General features: G+C 46.5%; 1 protein-coding gene across 1 annotated transcript in view; it reads right to left on the bottom strand.

Annotated features, from left to right (window-relative positions):
- The window catches only part of LOC131572785 (plexin-A4), a 421,465-nt gene that overhangs the window by 51,366 nt on the left and 351,260 nt on the right, over positions 1-18,839 (bottom strand). Inside the window, exons 15-19 of the mRNA XM_058826142.1 lie at positions 13,196-13,332; positions 11,410-11,577; positions 5,497-5,590; positions 4,022-4,261; positions 2,934-3,080 (exon numbers count right to left, since the gene is read on the bottom strand). Of these exons, the coding sequence (XP_058682125.1) occupies positions 2,934-3,080; positions 4,022-4,261; positions 5,497-5,590; positions 11,410-11,577; positions 13,196-13,332 (786 nt within the window). The remainder of the gene's footprint in view (positions 1-2,933; positions 3,081-4,021; positions 4,262-5,496; positions 5,591-11,409; positions 11,578-13,195; positions 13,333-18,839) is intronic.

The following is an 18,839-nucleotide window of genomic DNA, read 5'->3' as shown; positions in this document are numbered from 1 at the left end:
AATTGCCAAAATCACGTCCTAATCCATGCACTGGAAGTTGTTCCCTTTTGCCTTAGACCACTGTCCCAAATCCTCCCAGCAAAATTTTCTCACAGCTCGCACACTTTCCTTCCTGTCAGTGGATCAATAAATAGATTAATCCTTTCTCATTTTCTCTTTCTCCAAGCCCTGCAGTCAGATAAGTCCATTCAAGGAATATCAGACTAGACTCAAACAACCCCAATCCCAAATCCCAGTGCAGATCCATCCTCAAAGCTGGAAGAACAGCCCATCTCCACGGGAAGGACTTCTCTCACCAAATATTCCACGTGCACATCCAAGTTAGACGCTGCAGCACGATTCCAGAGTCAACAAAGAGAAGAGCCACTTTCAGGATGTGATTTATGTGAGCTGCTTCTGACACCTTTGACTTTGGGATGAGACGTTTCATTCAGTGGAAGTTCCCATTTCTCTCCATTAATGATAAAGGGATCTAAGCTCCAAAAAGCAGCTGTTCAAAGTTAGGCCCAGTGTCTTCCCCTTTAAAGGTGGTTTCATCACTGGGAAGGTCTCACAACCCACAGGTGAAGCTGCCATGATCTGAGGGAATCTGGCTCTTGAAGAAGAAAGTCTACAAGGCTGCAGTGTTATTATGAGATTTTAAAAGAAACAGAAGAAAATAGCCCGACTTTATTTCTTAATCCACCAAGTGGATCTGGAGGAAGCTATTTTCACCTTCCAGGAGATTGACCATGAACCTACCAAACAACAACAATCTGGCCATTTTTAAAGACTATTAATCATGAATTTGCCGTAAATTACACTAAATGTTCTATATGGGCTCTATGTCAGAGCCTGGGTTTCTCCAACAAAGTCTTAGTGGCCACCTGTAGGAGTTTAGGAGTTCTGAAGGAGTGTCTTTCCTGGTGCAAATTTGTCCTGGCCAAATAAAATTATCCCTCTAAGGGTGAGGTGAATCATGCCCTGAACTTCAGCTGCTGCACTTGACCATCTCTCCATTCATTATACAGAACCTTTCATTATGCAGAAACCCTTCAGATGTATTCCACATCTTCCCTGCAGACCTTCTCTGGTGTAGCCACTCGTGGATCTTCCTCACATCTCTTTTCCTTGGAAAAAACTTGCCTCTGAGTTCCAGTCAATCTTCTTTTTAGCCATCGCCCAGGCCTTTTATTTCTTTGCTATTTTTCTTCAAATACTTAGCTCTGTCATTGTGTAAAAGACAGCTGAACCAGATCGAAAGCATGTTGACATCAGCGTGTGTCATTGCCACTGCTCCTTCACTTAGAAATAATCTCTGTGTTGCATCAGTTGATTCACTCCCATGGCTCCCTCTCAGCTCCTGGCCACCTCACTTTGCAAGAAAGGGTTTATTCAACAATTTCCTCAAGGTCAGGCAGTAAATCTTCGGCAGAATCAGGAGGAGGGATGACTATCAGTTATCCTGGCCATCAAAGAGATGTTTATGTAAAACATGGTCCCAGCCTGAGCAGCAGAGATGCTGTGCCAGGCTGGAGGAGGCATTTTCCAGCCCTGGTTCCAGATGCAAAGTCCATCCTTGAGCACCTCCATCACCTTCCCAGTTTCCTAGCAGTATCCCTTGTTTGACCAGCATCCTCAAAAAGGGATTGTTCTTTAATCTTTGGCTTCACTTAAACAGTCCCAGGCTGCAGGAGCAGGGGAGTCTTCTCAATTAGCACAGCCTGGCCAGATATCCATCATCCTGGATCCCCAGGGGTTGATTATTGCTCACTGGGATTGAGTTTTGTCTCCCCAGGAGAGGCTTTGTCCGTCTCTCACTGACCATATGTTTAATCATATCCATGAAAATGACAGGGAACATTTATTGCCATGCTCAAAAGCTTTGGTTTTCACACAGAGAAAATCTCTCACTTCATTACTGCTCCTCTTGGAGAGTCTTAATGTGCTTTGCAATGAATCGAGGGTCACGGTGCATTTGCATGGCTGGAAAGGATTATTACCTCTATTTTCCAGATGACAAACTTTGGCACAGAGAAATTAAGTAGCCATTGCGAGGGATCCCAGCAGCAGCCACAAGCAAGACCCAAAATGACCATCATGAACTCTGCTTCCTAAAAGTTCCCAGAAAAATCTTTTTAGAGATCAAATTCTCTGAGTCTCATCCCAGTGAAATAAATAAATTAATATGTGACAGCTACAGCTTTGGGAGGCGCAACAGAAAAACAGTTGTTCACAAGGAATGAGAAACACTGATGTCAGTTGTCAGCTTTTGTTGTTCCCACCCACAGCTTGGTACAGCTCCAGGGTGTTTGCTGATATGATGTTTATCAAGCACCAGCATCAAGGAATTCAAATTATTGAGAGGAAAATAAAAAAAAGGAGTAAATAAATAAACGGTGAGAGGAGAAGCTCCCTCTGATGTAATCACCAGGTTCATTCTTCACAGGTTCCAGGAAGGATTTGAAGGAGCACATGAAGTTTTATAGAAGTCGTAACTCCAAAGCCCAGTCACACTATTGTCCACATCCTGCTTTTTTTTTTTTATTCCTCTCCTACATAAAGGCAAATTTTAGTCACCATCCTGTCAACAAAATGATGTGGACTGTGATGAATTTAACAATTTCATGTAGGAACATGTTACACATGATCTCACATGAGCATCCAGGGTTCATGGAACAGCCCACAGAAAACCAGAAGAGAGGCAAACTCTCCTACTGGGGTTTGATCATGAAAGGTATCTCATTGTCCACAAAGATCTCCAGGTCACTTTTCCACTGTTCTACTTCTCCAAGCTACCCTTGATGAGAATATTATTCCTAAAAGGGGCCCTGGCGTTTCTGGGAAGGCAAAGAGTGATGGAGCCCCCTTGGAGCACTCTGCCAACTCTTCAGCTCTGCTGTGCCCTCCCAAGCCACCCAGGGAGCAGAGGCTGAAGGTCAGGCATCACTTACCATCACCTTGTGCCTCCCAATGAGGTTTGGGGACTCGCAGAGGAGCTGCACGTCTGACACGGTCACTGCACAGGGCTTCTCACCCACCAGAACGGTGTAGTTCAGCTTGGCATTGCCTCCTGCCACCGGTGGGATCAGATTCCTGCCCTGCACAGAAAGGAACATCACGCCCCAAAATAACCAAATAAACATTGGGAAGGAGTTTTCTTTCCCCCTCTGGGTCATTCCTGGGATACAAGAGTCGTTACTGCATTTGATAGGTGTGGATGGCTGATCCCTGACGCTGCTCCAGGCCAGGTTGGATGGATGAGGCTTGGAGCAACCTGGTCTAGTGGAAAGTGTTGCTGCCCATGGCAGGGGGTTGGAATGAGATGCTCTTTAAGGTCCCTTCCAACCTAAACATGATTCTATTATGACATTTGTAGCTCACCATTTGCTCACACAGAGAGGAAAAGCCAATTTAGGAACTCATGCGGAGAACAGCATGAGTGGTTACAGACTCAAAGCAGTCACAACAGCCTGTCCTGCTCCTCCCTCTCTGCAACTGAATGAGAAATGTTCCCCCTAAGTCCTGCACAAAAAAAGCCTTCACTAAACATAGACAAGTAAGTCAGACCCCTTTCCAAACATGAAAAAAGCATCTGCAAGTAAAATAACTTCTTTGCATATTCACCATGTAAAAATAGTGATACAGAAATGCTGCATCATAAAACTCCTTCTCTGTATTGCTGTGAAGTGGCAAAGGACTGGTTTGGGTTTAAAGAAGGGTGAGAGGGAGCTCTTGAATTTACAAGAAGGGAAACAGAGTTGGGTCAGGCACATTGCAAGGGTAGAAGATCTCTGGTGTTCTCTGGTGAGCAGCAGTGGGTATAAATTTAGGCTGCACTCAAGAGTTTATAATTTTTAGTTGTGGGTGTGGGCAGTGCTTGGTGTTTGCTGATGGTGACTCTGGTATGGTTCCAAAAGGGGCAAGGAATGGAGGAAATTTCTGGGGTGCAATCAGGACGATTTATGGGGGTGCTGGCAGGCACAGGGAGGCAAGAGGCAGAATTTGTCCTTCCTCATCCATTCCTTGGTCCCCATCTCACCTTCAGGATGATGGGACTTCCAGGCTTCAACTCCAGGATCCCTGAGGGATTGAAAACCTCAAAGATAGGGTTGGGGTAGTAGGTGAAGTTGGTTTTGTTGAGGATCAGCAGGGACTGCACATTGTCAAGGATGAAGCCAAACTCCTCCGGGCGCTCAGCGAGCTCAGACTGGTGATTGGGGTCCACAGCCAGTGCTGGGGCCTGGCAGGTCATCTCTGTGCTGTTCTGCACCTCACAGTTCTGGAGAAAGAAACCCAAAACAAGGAGTTTTTATGGGAAATAGGAACCCTGGCAGGTCATCTCTGTGCTGTTCTGCACCTCACAGTTCTGGAGAAAGAAACCCAAAACAAGGAGTTTTTATGGGAAATAGGAACCCTGGCAGGTCATCTCTGTGCTGTTCTGCACCTCACAGTTCTGGGGAAAAAAACCCAAAACAAGGAGTTTTTATGGGAAATAGGAACCCTGGCAGGTCATCTCTGTGCTGTTCTGCACCTCACAGTTCTGGGAAAAGAAACCCAAGACAAGGAGTTTTTAGGGGAAATAGGGACCCTGTCAGGTCATCTCTGTGCTGTTCTGCACCTCACAGTTCTGGAGAAAGAAACCCAAAACAAGGAGTTTTTATGGAAAATACAGAGCCTGGCAGGTCATCTCTGTGCTGTTCTGCACCTCACAGCTCTGGGGAAAAAAACCCAAAACAAGGGGTGTTTAGGGGAAATAGGGACCCTGTCAGGTCATCTCTGTGCTGTTCTGCACCTCACAGTTCTGGAGAAAGAAACCCAAAACAAGGGCTTTTTATGGGAAATGTCCTCATCCTTCCTGGTGGGCAGATGGTTCTCAGGGAGAGGAAGGAGCAGATCTCCATGGTTATCCTGGGACAGGCTGGTGCTCCACTGCTTCCAAACATTCCCCACCACACAATCAAGGCTGGGGAGGGATTAGGAAAGCCTGGCTGAGGCGGGTGTGTGGAGCAGTTTGCACTTCAACAGGACCTCCTGTGCCTCTTGAGAGAACTCAGGCTCTGTTGCCAGCATCAGCATCTTTCCCCGACTTTGTTTCCTTCTGGAAACAGAAGTTTCTTCCCTTATTTTTGGCAGAGCACAGATTAGTGAAAACTTCGCTACCACCTTGCAATTAGGTCTCACACTCTGATTGTTCCTCCAAAAGTGTTTGTGCAGCGCATGCTCAGCTGTGCTCAGGATTCCAGTTTGGATATCAGGTTATCTGAAATGAAACCCAGCAAGCTGGAGAAGCAAAGACAAAGGTGAAGGTCTCAGAAGACCCTGAAGTTTGGTTACAGCCCTGCCAAAAACCTTCTTTTTTGTGTGTGTCCTTCAGGGATGAGAATATTTCTGGAAACAAATCATTTTGTGCTCTCTTTTTTGGGCTGCAATAGGAGATTTGAAGCTCCAGAGCTGCCAGCCAGCCCCTGTCCCCACCATGGCAGGTCCCCTCCCCAGCTCTGCAGCTGAACTCACATTGACGTGCTCCTTTCCACCGTGCTTTGCCCGGATCTGAGGGTTTTGGATGAGGTCCAGGTGAGTTCCCCACACGGCAATGGGAGTGTTGCCACTGGAGAAGAAGAAATGGAATTAAAGAATGAACCCAGCTAATAGATGTCAGAACTCATCACACCAGGAATGGGTGATCTGTGCTCCTGAGTGCTGGTTGCAAAGTGTCTGACTGCACCTTGTGGTCCTGTAGAGAGGGAAGGAAGAACAAAACAAATAATTTTTCATTCATTCATAAATGGAGAAATAACTATAAAGACAAATGCTTGCTAAAACTGCCATGTCAGGGAGCCTCTGGGTGGTTCTCATTGTCAGGATTCAGCAATCACAAGCTTTGGGGATGAGAAGAACAGTGGAGATTTAACACAGAGTCTTTAAAATGGTCCACAGGCTATATCTCCTATGTCCCCTCAGTCAGTCACAGAATTATAAAATATCCTGAGCTGGAATTCACAAGGATCATCCAGTCCAACTCCAACTGCAGAGACACCCCAACAGTCCCACCCTGTTCATCCCTGAGGGTGTTGTCCAAACACTCCTGGAGCTCTGGCAGCCTTGGGGCTGTGACCATTCCCTGGGGAGTTGTTCCAGTGCCCAACCCAAAAAGCCCTCACGGACACAATCTCACGGAAACAGCTCTTGAGGAGTCTGGGATGAGGTCTGTAGCCCCATATCTAACCTGAATGTGACAATGTCCCTTCAGTGAACTCTTTGGTGCCACCAGGGAGCCCAGACCCACGGCAATTAGGGGAAATGGAGCCAAAGTCTTCAGCTTTGGTGTGCACCAGTCACTGGCCTGGTTTCCTTGTGGTAGCCCAGCTAGATCAGGACCCAGCACGAGCAGAGATTCCCAGTCTCTGTGTCCCCTTTCTCAAAGGCCAATTTCCTGAGAAAGCCAACTCCCACAAGCCACAGCCCACAGGCATCTGGTGGATTTTCTCACTTTTATAGGAGATGAAGCTGGAGCCCTCCCCACTCCCTGCAGTCACAGTCACCACAAGGAAACAGCTCTCAGAAACACCCTTCTCTCCTTTCCCCCTCCCCTTCCAGCTGCAGCCAGCAGCTCTGGGACTTCAGGGAATGTAGGGGAAGGAGGAAGGAAACTGCCAAGGACCATTCCCAGGCTTCTCAGGGTTGGCTCTGAACACCACATTAAGGAGAAGGGCTCACCACAGGCAGCTCTGGCCATCCCAAATTAAAGCAGCTCTGATCTATCAGAGTGAGCTCTGCTGTTACAGCGTGAGGTGGAGCCAGAGTGATCCAGGAAAGGAGAAGAGTTACCCAAGAAAGTAAAACCTTCACCTGTCAGGGCTCACACAGCCAGGACAGGATGAGGAAATGTCATCAGCAGACAGCCCCATCTCTGAGGGGCTGCCAGAGTGAGCAGTGCTCTCAGCAGTTTCAGCACCTGCCTCTATAACTCCCTTTGGAAACTGTCCAGGATGCAGTTTATTTCCTGCTGGGAAGGGGAGGCCACGTGGAAATCAATGGGATTGTGAAAAGAAAGCTCAGAATCCCTTTCCTGCCTCCAGGTAAAGCTGCACATACAGGAAAGGGGAAGCACGTGCATTATAAATGAGAATACACCAGAGAATAAACACCTTGTGAGGAAGAAGGCAACAAACCTCCCCCGTTTCTGACCTTTGTTTTCAGTGTTCCTCATTTATCTTCCATTATTAATCAGCTGGGGAGGCAGGAATGAATGCAAACATCCACAGAAAAGCTGTCAGGTTTGGGTGAGCTCTGACCCAGCCCCTCCAGTGGCATCCACGTTGATGAACCAAAGAGTTTGGGTCTATCCAAAGAGAACTGGCACAACCACATCTCTCAGCAGATACTCAGGAGATACTCCTGGGACACTTCTCTGGGAGGCTCCTCATGGTCTTTCACTCAAGGACTGGTCCATGGTTAGGGCAACATTTGACCTTGAGTTTTGCAGAGTATCTCAAGTTTTTTCTCTCTGAAATCAGCTATCAGCTATGATTGGAAATTGCTAATGGAGAAATTTACAGGGCAAACCCACATTTTGCTGTTTCCACAAGATCTGGATGAGTTTTTTTGAATGCACAAGGGATCCTGCTGAAGTCACACATCTGTTTACAAAAGACCTTCTCTGCCTTGCAGAGAAAAATACCCTCTCCCCAAAATTCAGTTTCCCTGCAAAGATTCCTGACACCATCCAGGGAGAGCTCATTCTTCAAAACCCAGAAGTGTATAAACCAAATTATTCTTTCTCCACTGCCCAGAGTCTTCTGAATTTTGGCTGTGAGCCTTAGTATAATAATAAAAACAATATTGTTATTGCTATTATTACATAATTCATTAATAATTAAATCATTATTTAATTACTAATTACTAATATAATTAATCTCTGCTGATTCAAACTAGAAGGGATTTTATATCTTTACTTGGCTCAAAGTTTTACCTCTTCCACAAAAATCCAATGTGTGAACACACCTACAGGTATGTGTGTCTATATAAACACAAATCCTTTTATTTAATCAAACCAAAGCCGTGCACACAGCTTTAAACCCACGTGTCAAAAATCCTCTGTTTGGGTTGGAATCTGAGCTTGCAGGCTCAGACCACAGGTAATAAACACAGCCACAGCACCTGACCAGAGAGAGGGAAAGAAAAAAGGTAAAGCAGGTTTTTGTTTGCTGAAGGCTTAAAATCACCCCCAAACCATCTCTGGCTTGAAAACAAAGTAAATAAAACTGTTTCTTGCCTTGAAAATCACCAGCCATTGGCATTTGTGGCTGCATCTGGATGGTCAGCCAGGTGGGAGCAAAGCCTAGAGACCTGCTGCTGCCTAGCAAAATGACAGAGGTGCCAAAAGCTCTCAGAATTTAACTGGTTATTGCCCCAACAGACCCCGAGTATCATTTTCTGCCTGCAGACTCAGGTAATTGCTGGATGTAACTCAAATCAAACCCAGATCAAAAGTATTAATGCAGCCTCATAACATTTTTACTTGCCAGCCCAGCGTGACTCTTTTTAATTTTTTTTGTGTGTTTTTGGCTATGGAAGTAAATTAGCAGTAATCTTTTCTTTATTGTCTTGAAAAACAGCCCTTGAAAAGGTTTTAAGCCAGGCTTGGTACATTCATCCACTGGTTTTGCAAAGCTGGTTTAGTGGCAATCATCTCTCGCTGGGAACAGCTCAGCCTCGCAGTTACAGCACCAAAAACTGTCCCTGACACCCCGAACCCTGGGAAATCCTGGATATTCCATCTTCTCCAGGGCTGTGCACCTTTGGAGTGGCTCAAAAGTGCTTAAGGAGGAGGATGAAATCGGGTAGGTTTGGTTAAAATGGGGCGTCTGTTAATGCTCAAGTTGATGCTCCCTGGTTTCAGATGAGGAAAGCAAAGGGAAGAGGTTGTATCCAAAAACGTTCCATCACTGGAAATGCTCAAATCAACCCCAGAAGTGTGCAAAAGCTGTGTGGATGTGTCACCTGGGGACACATTTTGGTGGTGAACATGTCAGTGCTGGGTTAAGAATTGGAGTCACTTATCTTAGAGGTCTTTTCCAGCCTTAATAATTCCATGAGTGGTGAGACAAGTGCAGTCCCAGCCATCCATCCTAGCAGCTACACACCCCACAAATAATCTAGTACTCTCTAAACAAGCACCTCACCCTTATTTCCATTATTCTGGGATTTGGGATGGGAGATCCCGTCCATCCAGCACCTCCAGGCTGGCCAAAGCTTTGCTTACACCTGAGACATCTCCTTGGCTGCTCCTTCACCTCTGTCTGGCAGCTTCAGCAGAGAAACCAAGGAGCAAGCAGCCTGTGGAGAGCTCCTCACCTCTCAGCCATACCAGGTGGAGGAAGGTCCCTGTGCTGCAGCTTTCCAGGGGATATTCAGGAATTCACTCTCCTAAGCTGTCAATCTTGCACCTTTTAAGCAGCACTGAACTCACTCTATGAGGGAGTAAAGGGATTTCTCATTTCACTGATAACCTGGAGTCTGACTGAAAATAAAAGCCCCAAATGGAAAATCCTGACACTAGAGCTTCGAGCCCAACGTGCAAAGACTCAATCTGGCTAAATCAGTAAATTCCCTCACGGTAATTAAAGGCACTAATTGATTTGTGAAAACATCTTTGGGATGGGAGCTGAACTGGGGGGATTTACAAGCCCTGCTCCTAATCCCCAGGGACTCCAATCAGTCCAGTTTGACAGGGGAGCAGAGAGCTGCCATGGATGAATGAGGGGAGACTAAGATTTCTTATTTTGTATCTTTTCAAGGAAATACCAGAGCATTTAATGACCAATTTCTCCCTTTCTGAGCCCATTTCTCCAGGCTTCTGAGAGTTTGGGTATCACTTTGATGCCTTCCCCAACCAGGGCAAACACTGCTCTCAGGCACCTTCATGTGAACCCTGTGAATTCACCAAAGCAGCATCAAGGGGGTGAAGAGAAAAAGGTATTCCTAACGAGGAGAAAGGCTCTTGAATAGGACAGGGAGCAGGGCTCCTGTTGTGTTTCATCTGGAGACAGAGCCCTGGGGCTTTCAGGCACCATGGCCAAACAGGGAGTGCTTAGTCCTGAGGCATCAAGTCCATGAAGGCTGTGGGAAATGTAGGAATTTCAAGTCCATGAAGGCTGTGGGAAATGTAGGAATTGCAGCTCACAAACTGTGACAGAATGAAATGGTTCATGGCTTAAATGTTGGTAAAATCATGGACAGGCTTTTGCCCACTGTAGCAAACTGCAAAGAAGCAGCTGCTCATCTGTGACCACCAAAGCCACCCCTCCCCAAATACACCTACAGACTGAATTTGGAGTGTGGAGGGAACTTGGGATAAGGTAAATGTGACACTATTGTCCAGTCCTCCCAGGTCTAGGGAGAAGAGTGTGAGACTGGAGGAGACACAGGATGCTGGTGGCTCAAACACTCAGGGCAAGCTGCTGATGGGAAAAGCACCCACCCAGGAGCCAGGGCTGAGCACAGCCCAGCTCAGGCTGCAGCTGGTGCTGGACCAGGTGAGGAAAGAGGGGAACCCAGGGAGGTGGGAACTTTGTCTCTGTCCTTATGGAGTGAACCCAGCTGTGATAACTCCCCACCCAGGGGACATTCACACGGAGCCTGAAGGTGTTCACGCTGCTGATGGGCCATGATGGGACATAACTGACAATTTAATAGGCAGCTGTGTCTTCTGAGAAACTGTCAAAGACTCCTGATCCTCGACTTTCCATCATCCAGCAGGAAACTGCCTGCTGGGTGTTCCCACCTGAACCTGAGGAGAAACCCAACAGAGGTTGTGTTCTGGGGATTGTCTCCATCGTTTCTTTGGGATGCCCCTCGCCATCTGATGGATCCAGTCTGTGACCATCACTTCAACCAACAGACATCAAAACTGCAATGACCAGGTTTTGTGGAGCCAACGAGTGGAGCAGTCTTTCTACTCTCATTCTTTCCATTTCTTTCTTATGCATTTTCTTATGGGATATTTTTGGGCTTTTATATTTTCATATTGCTAGAGATAATAGCAAAAAAAAAATGGGGTGTAGCTGCTTTCCAAATTGTTCTAAAATAAATAAATAAATAAATAAACAAACCAACAATTAAATATTTATATAATATGTGTATAAATATATAATATATAAATACATAAATCTATATATACATAATATATATTTATATATAATATATATATTTATATATTTACAAAGACTGATCATTCAGTGTCGTTTCACTCTAATCCACCCTCTAACAGAGGGATCTATTACCTCTGGGGAAGTATCTCTGCACAAATTCCTGGTGGACACAATGCTTGGAAATCAGTTTTCTACACCAAGGACTAAAGTTATCAGAGCAGTGCTCCTTTTAAAAACCATGGGAATTGTGAGAGGGTTCCCATGGGATACTCACCTGAAGATGCTCCACTCAGGCTCGATCCTCAGGATGGTGGGATCCTCTACATACTCATAGTGAAGCTCCTGGTGGATCTTGGCCTTGTCCACTCTCACGGACACCTTCACCTTCTCAAAGCCTTCATAGGAGGCCGTGGTGTTACAGACAATGTGCTTGGTGGATCTCCTGGGAAGAGGAGAAAATAAATGTGAACCAGGTGCTACCAGCAGCAAAAATGGTGAGAAAAGATCCCAACTATTTATTCTTATGTCCTGTGTCCCAAAGCTATGCACTGAAGAGGTGAACCTCAGTGTGAACCATTTATGTTCGTGTAGCAGTGTCTCGGGAAGTGGCATTACCTTTTCACTGGTTTAAATAAAACCACATGAGCCCTCATCTCTCAGGACCCTGAGTAAAATCTGAACCCCAAGGGCAGTCCAAACCAGGTCTCTCTCCAGAAATATTTCTCTGTGATTAAATATTTGATGGATGTTTCCTTCCTGCCTGCAGACATGTGCAGCAGCAGCTCATAAAAGGGGTGTTCGCACCTCAGCTTTGCAGTCTGGGATCATAAAGTTTACTTCACATTAGGACTGTAATTCTTGTTTAAGTGCAGTTTGCAGCCTGCCTGGTACCTTTGGAAGTGCTAATACAGTGGGAAGCATTTTATGGTTATATTTAAAGAGGATTCTGCATAAACCTTTTCTTTTTGGCGGGGTCTAAAAGCCAGCTCCAGGTCTGCATTACTTTCAAAATGCATCAAAAATCAAGGCACCAAATATTCTCAATCTTCCCAGTCCTGTGATTTGTGATGCAGCCTCATCTCATACCCCTAAAATGGGGCTGTGAGTCACCTTCAATGACTGCACCCTCCAGGTGGCCTCTAAATTACCCCAAAAGACAGTGCCCAATCCCTCCTAAAATTCCCCAGTCTTCAGCGAGCATCTCCAAGCAGCTGTGGCTCCCACTTGGCATTTCAAATCACAGACTGTGACTTCACCCTGCTGAATTTTGGATGCTGGATCGCTCCACAGTCATGACAGGCTGCTAAAGAGGATCCCCACAGCCAGGAGAGGGAAGGGCATTGCCCCAGGGCAGTGCTCCCAGGTCTCCTGTGAATGAGCGCTTCCTCTGCCAAGGACATATTTGGGAGAAATGTGCCAACTTCATCTTCAGCCCCCATCGCTACTGGCAGCAAAATGTGTTGCCCTGGGTAGTTTTGAGCTGTGGGAGCCTCTGGGAATGGGATTCAGCCTCATTCTCACAGGGATCAGGGAACATCCAGCAGGTAACACTGACATTAAGCCTCTCTGAAGCGCCATTGAACAGGAGCCAGCACAGAGCTAAAATGTTGCAAATCATCCATTTCTTAGCGCTACAGGACTATTCTGGGATAAAAGGGAGGTGGTTTAGTGCTTCGAACTGATGTTGTCAGATTTTCTTTGTCACCTCTACTAAAGCTGGGACATGAAAATGAATCTTTTAAACGACGTACTCCCAGAGCAAGTAGCAGAGCACAGGACCGTGGAGAATCGTACTGAAATTTGACAAGAGGCCACGGGAAAAAGCACATCAAATACCAGTCAAAACAATGAAATAAATCCTATTCTCTCTCCCCAAAACATGGCCAGCAAGGCTGTGCATGGTGCAGAATGCACAAGTCCTGTTGCAGCATAGACGTGGCCACGAGCAAAGGAGGCACTTGAGGGACAAGGTGTCAGGGCTGCAGGAGAAGTTTCCTGACTTTAATTAGAATTTCATCTTTCACACCTGGGCACGAGGAGCAGGAAGGGCTCATCTGTACCTGTAGAAGAGGCAGGGCTGTCGCCCAAAGGTCACAATGACGTTGCTGCCAGCGTTGAGGTTGTTGCCTGTGATTGTCACCTGGGTGCCACCCGACACTGGTCCTCGCTTTGGCTTCAGGTCAGAGAGGGTCAGAGTCTGTGGAGACAAAGGGAGGAGTTGGAAGCACAGCAGAGGAGCAGAGGGACCTTCCCTCTCCTGCTAGTGGTGGAGAGAGGGAGGCACCCCCAAGGATTAATCGGGACTTCTGAGGCTGGCCATGTCTTCTGGCTGATAAAGGAGCCTGGGGTGACACCAGTCCTGTCAGAGACCCTCTGCTCGAATGCCAGGTTTGGAGGGATGAGTTGAGACCCAACTCCAATTGAGTTGAGACCCAATTCTCACCCCTCCAAAATGTGATCTGCCCTTGTAGCCACTCAGAAATACTCCTGCAAAGACAGGTCCATGCCTGGAGCACCTTGGGTCCCAATCTCTCATCTCCGCTGCTTGTTTGGCACAGCTCAGGGGTCTTTTTTCTGTCACACAACACCAGCTCTGCAGGATAAATCAGGTAGTGAACTGCTTTGATTGGATCTTAATTGGGAATCTCCACCTCCAAGCTGTGCAACTCACAAATGACGAAAATTGTTTGGTTTTGAAAAGATCACTCAACTTCATTGATTCTCAGAATCTCAGAATGGTTTGGGTTGGAAGGGACCTTAAAGCCCATCCAGTGCCATCCCCAGCCATGGGCAGGGACACCTTCCACTACCCCAGGTTGCTCCTGGGAGCCTGTCCAGCCTGGCACTGGACACTTCCAGGAATGAGGCACAGCTTCTTTGGCCTCAAGACCCTCACAGGGAACAATTCCTTCCCAATATTCCATCTAACCCTGCCCTCTGGCAGTGGGAATCCATTGCCCCTTGGATGGAGGAGAGCTGTAGCTCAGCAGAACATCTGAGTTTGTTCTTACTTCTCCCACATAGGATCCCAGAATCACTGAGGAGGGGAAAGACCTCCAAGATCATCGAGTCCAACCTGTGACCGATCCCCACCTTGACAACCAGAACAGAGCACATCCAGTTGTTCTTTGAACACCTCTAGGGATGGGACTCCATCTCCTCCTGGCGCAATTCCAATGTTCAACAACCCTTTCCATGGAGAAATTCCTGCTGATGTCCAACCTGAACCTGCCCTGGTGCAAAATGACCACACATGACCCTAAAATCTTCCTCTTATCTGACTTGGATGTTGAGAAAGCCTCGAGCTGTCCTGCCCTGACACGTGGTGGTGGTGCTCCTGTCGAGGTGTCCTCTGAAATGCCACAGCCACAAAAGCAGCACTGCCCATTTGAACACCTTTTCCCTTTTCCTGCTGATTTTCTGAGCCTCTTTTCCCAGCCTAACAGAGCACTGTGTTAATATATCAAAAAAGGGCACAATTCTTTTAGAGGCCCCAAATCTCAAACCTCTTTTTCTTTCCCTGCTATCCTCCCTTCTTCCCCAAATCAAGATAAAATACTCACACTCTGAAGGTACAGATCACCCTGTTACCACAATGCAGAGAGGAGACATCAATATTCAGGGAGAAATTTGGAGTTACAGTTTATTCTTTCATTTGCATTTTAATAGAAAAACTTTCCATTCAGTCCCAAGTGAAAAGCTACTATATGCATTTAAATGAAGATTATTTCTTTCCCCCTCTCTTTAAGAATGATGACACAAGTGCTTGAAGCTCTCAGCTCCTCTGAGCGAGCAGGTACATCACGCAGTCACCTTATTGAGCTTTGGAGACCATTAATCCATGTTTATAAAACCACCTGACACACACCACAGCTCCCACTCTCACACACACAGAGCCACCTCTGTTCCCAGGCCCCTCTGGTTTAATCATTTTGAAAAACAGCGGCAAGATTTCCATTTTTCCATTTTGCTCCTATTCAAAATGCAGCTCTTGGAGGAAGGGCAGAACATGAAAATCAGACTTACAGCTCTGTAGAAGGATCTGTTGTCAGAGCTGGGCACTTCTTGTGTTTAAACCTGACTGGTTTTCACCTGATGGTTTGGAAGCTGGTTTTATACTTAGAATCATGGAATTTTTGAGGTTGGAAAAGACCCCTTAGATCAGCAAACCCAAGCATCAACCCAGCACTGCCAAAGCCACCACTGAAGCACCTCTCTAAGCACCTTGAACACTTCCAGGGGCAATGATTCCACTGCTTCCTTGGGCAGCTTGTGCTTGGCAACATTTTCATCAAGAAATTTTCCCAATCTCCACCCTGAGGCTCTCCTGGCCCAGCCTGAGGCCGTTCCCTCTCCTCCTGTCCCTGTTCCTGGGAGCAGAGCCCAACGCCCCTGGTTGTCCCCTCCTGTCAGGGAGTTGTGCAGAACCACAAGGTCCTCCCTGAGCCTCCTTTTCTCCAGCCTGAGCCCCTTTCCAGTTCTCTCAGCCACTCCTGAGGCTCCAGACCCTTCTCCAGCTGCGTTCCCTTCCCTGAGGAGTTCAAAACTGGATTCAGGATTTGAGATGGGGCCTCAGCAGTGCCCACCTCTGGGGTGGGCACTGCCCTGGTCCTGCTGGCCAGACTATTCCTGATACAATCCAGGTGCCATTGGCTTCTTGACTGTCAACCAGATCCTTTTCCACTGGGCAGCATTCCAGCCATTCTCCAAGCCTGGAGAGTGATTTTCTGGGAATATTCTCTACCATTCTTTTTCAATGGGTTAAAAACCACAGGAAGAGTATGAAAATCCAAAGCATGCACTTCAGTACTGCTCCTTTATATTTTGGGTACCACCTCAAGCTCTGATGGCAACTCCCTTATTAAGGGACACCCCCACCAGTAAAAATTCCTGCTGACCATGGTGGCTGCAGCTGGGAGGTGACCTCCCACCTGGGAGAAAATGGGTTTGGAATGGCCAGCCTGGGGCCCAAAGCCTACACAGCAGCACTGCAGCAGTATCTGATTCAAAAATCATAGAGGAACATTTGAGTTAAAGACCCAAAAGACCTTTGTCCCACCCCTGGGTGGGTTCCCTGCCCTCTCCCTGGGGTGGATAAAGCAGCCATGGCCTTGTGAGGATCCTCACAGGCCACAGCCACACCAGGAACACTCCTTGACAGAGCTCTGCTGTGTCTGGAGCTGATCTCACAAATGGGTTTGTGGCTCAGCTTTTGAAGTTGTGATCAACCCTTAATTATTCACAGTGGCCTCCGTGAACACGGCATAGCACACCCACAGCAGAACTCCAGACTATTCACCATGTCCTCGCTGCTGGAAGGCGCTGGAAAATTCCAAGAGAGTCTTGTGGATTGGTGAGAGGCTGGAAAGTGACAATGAGGGAAAGAGAACAGGAAATTTTCTGCATTTTATGGGATTTTACCTACTTTCCTCAGCTCCCCAACCCTTTCTTTCCTATCCAGCATCTCCTGCACACAGGTTTTCCATGGAGAAGCACCATCAGAGCTGGGCCTAAACTGCCCCCCATGGAGCTTGTCAAGACCTTGGTTCCCATTCCATTCCTCCTAGGAATGCAGGAAGAGCAAGATGTGACTCAAACACAGCTTGGGCACCTGGGTTTCCTTTCTAGAGGTTCCACAGTAACAGCAAGAGGGGAGAAGATGAAAGGGATGGATAGGAAATGGTCTCCAAAATAACAAGGATCTTAGCAGCAGACTTAGAAGAAATGTAGAGTAGTCCACAGCACCTGCACTGAGACATGATATTTTCATCTAAAGCCAGAATAAAGGTAAACTTTCCTCAGTACCTGAATTAAGAAGAACATGTAATATGTTTTCCATTGCAGGACTGGGGCAATAATCACAGCAAGAAAATGAATAACTGCAAAAAAATATATTTCATTTAGATCATCATAAATTTCATTTCAGCTTTGTTTCCCTCTTGGCTTATTGTACATTCTAATGCAATTTGCAGGTTTTGATCACAGATGAGTTTAAAACAAATGAGCAGCTATTTGAATTTAAAAGTTCTGGTTAGAAAGGTGGAGAAGAACCATTCTGGCATCTCTAAACTGAGACACTTCTTTCTTAAAACTAAAAAATTATTAATTTTTTATTATTATTATTTATTATTTCATTTTAAGAAATTAAATACTCTATTGAGTCCAAGCCATCATCTCTTTGAATTCTTGCAAGACAGGGAAAGGCTGAACCAATTGGCCAACTTTGACCAAGTTTTCCTTCAAACCTCTCAAAAATCAATTTTCCAGGAGATTTGCCATGAGTCAGGAAGTGACATTTATCTCCCAGGTGATGCTTTTCCTTGGTTTTCAAACATCTTCTTTCCCTTCAAGCTGCCATGCACCGCTGCAGGATGCCAAGGCACGTCGAGATTCCTGCAACAGCATCTCTGCCCTCCTGGCAGAAAAATCCGAGGAAGCCAAAAAAACACAGCTCCCACTGTGAAAGCACCGGACACGGGAGAGGGAATATGATGGGCAGGCTGGAGAGTTTCTGTATTTTTGGGGGGAGTTTTTTGTCTAGCACAAAGGTATCGAGGTATTCAGCAGAGAAAACCCTGGTGGCTTCGTGCTCGTGCCCTGGCAGCTGGGAAGGCGGCAAGCAGAGGGAAAAGCTGTCACAGATGGACACGGATGATCAAAACCAGACAGTAATTCCAAGAGTAGCAAAGGTGACACGTTGAAGTGTAATGTCCTGGAAAGAGCCCTTCTGGCTGCCTGGTAGGGGCTTTCTCTCAAGGTGTTTCTCTGCCCCCGCTGCCGCAACACCTGAGTGACATCGGAAAATGCAGAGAACAGAGAAACTTGTGTAGCTCGAGGGGGGAATCCAAGACATTTGCATTCATTACAAGTTCCCTTTACCATAAAGAAATGCTCAGGCATGTGAATAATTTCAGAAGAGACCCATTCTCTTGCAGGAGTTGAGAGCTTTTGATGGGAACAAAGGGACCCTCTCATCTCAAACCTGCACAGATCTGAACAGATCAAGGCCAGACAATGCTTGCATGTCCCCAGCAAGGGGTCTTAGAGGAATAATCAGGTCTCTTGGACCTGGAACATCATCAGAAGGGAGGAAAAAAGCACTGGCTCAGTGTACAACATGTGTTTGCACTTGAACTGAAGCTGAAGCACGCAGGTGTCTCTCGTTTCATCATGGAGCATCCAAAACAGCTGCCCACCAGCACTGAGCCCCAGACACATCCTACAGCTCACCAGCAGCCTGAGGTGGATCTGTGCTGACCCCAGTGCTCCTGGTGTGGATGGGATGAATAAACACCTGGGGCAATCCAAGAGGGAGAAGAAATAAACCCAATCGAGACCATCACACTCATGCTCTGAAGATCCAGGTGTTGTTAGGAGTAGTGGCAGCCCCCAAGTTTCTTCTGGTGGCTCCAGCCAGAGGGGTGTTGGTAGCAGGAGTATCACACTCAAAAAAAATAAAAAGATACTAGGAATTTTTTTTCCCTTTTCTAGATCTCTTTTTCTTTTCTTTCCTGTTCAGCACTTTTAACTATTAATGAGAATTTTCTGTATTAATTTGGACCACGGCTGCATGGAACTGTAACTGGACTAATAATCTGGACTATTATTAGGTTGTTAAAACTTTAATTAGACCAGCTATTTTTGCTGGGAACAAGATGTTAAAAGGAAATGGAATGAACAATTTGGTGCACCCAGAACAGCAGC

The sequence above is a fragment of the Poecile atricapillus genome, chromosome Z (assembly GCF_030490865.1).
Source record: "Poecile atricapillus isolate bPoeAtr1 chromosome Z, bPoeAtr1.hap1, whole genome shotgun sequence".
In the NCBI taxonomy this organism is placed as follows: Eukaryota; Metazoa; Chordata; class Aves; order Passeriformes; family Paridae; genus Poecile; species Poecile atricapillus.
This window is presented reverse-complemented; position numbering and strand designations above follow the sequence as displayed.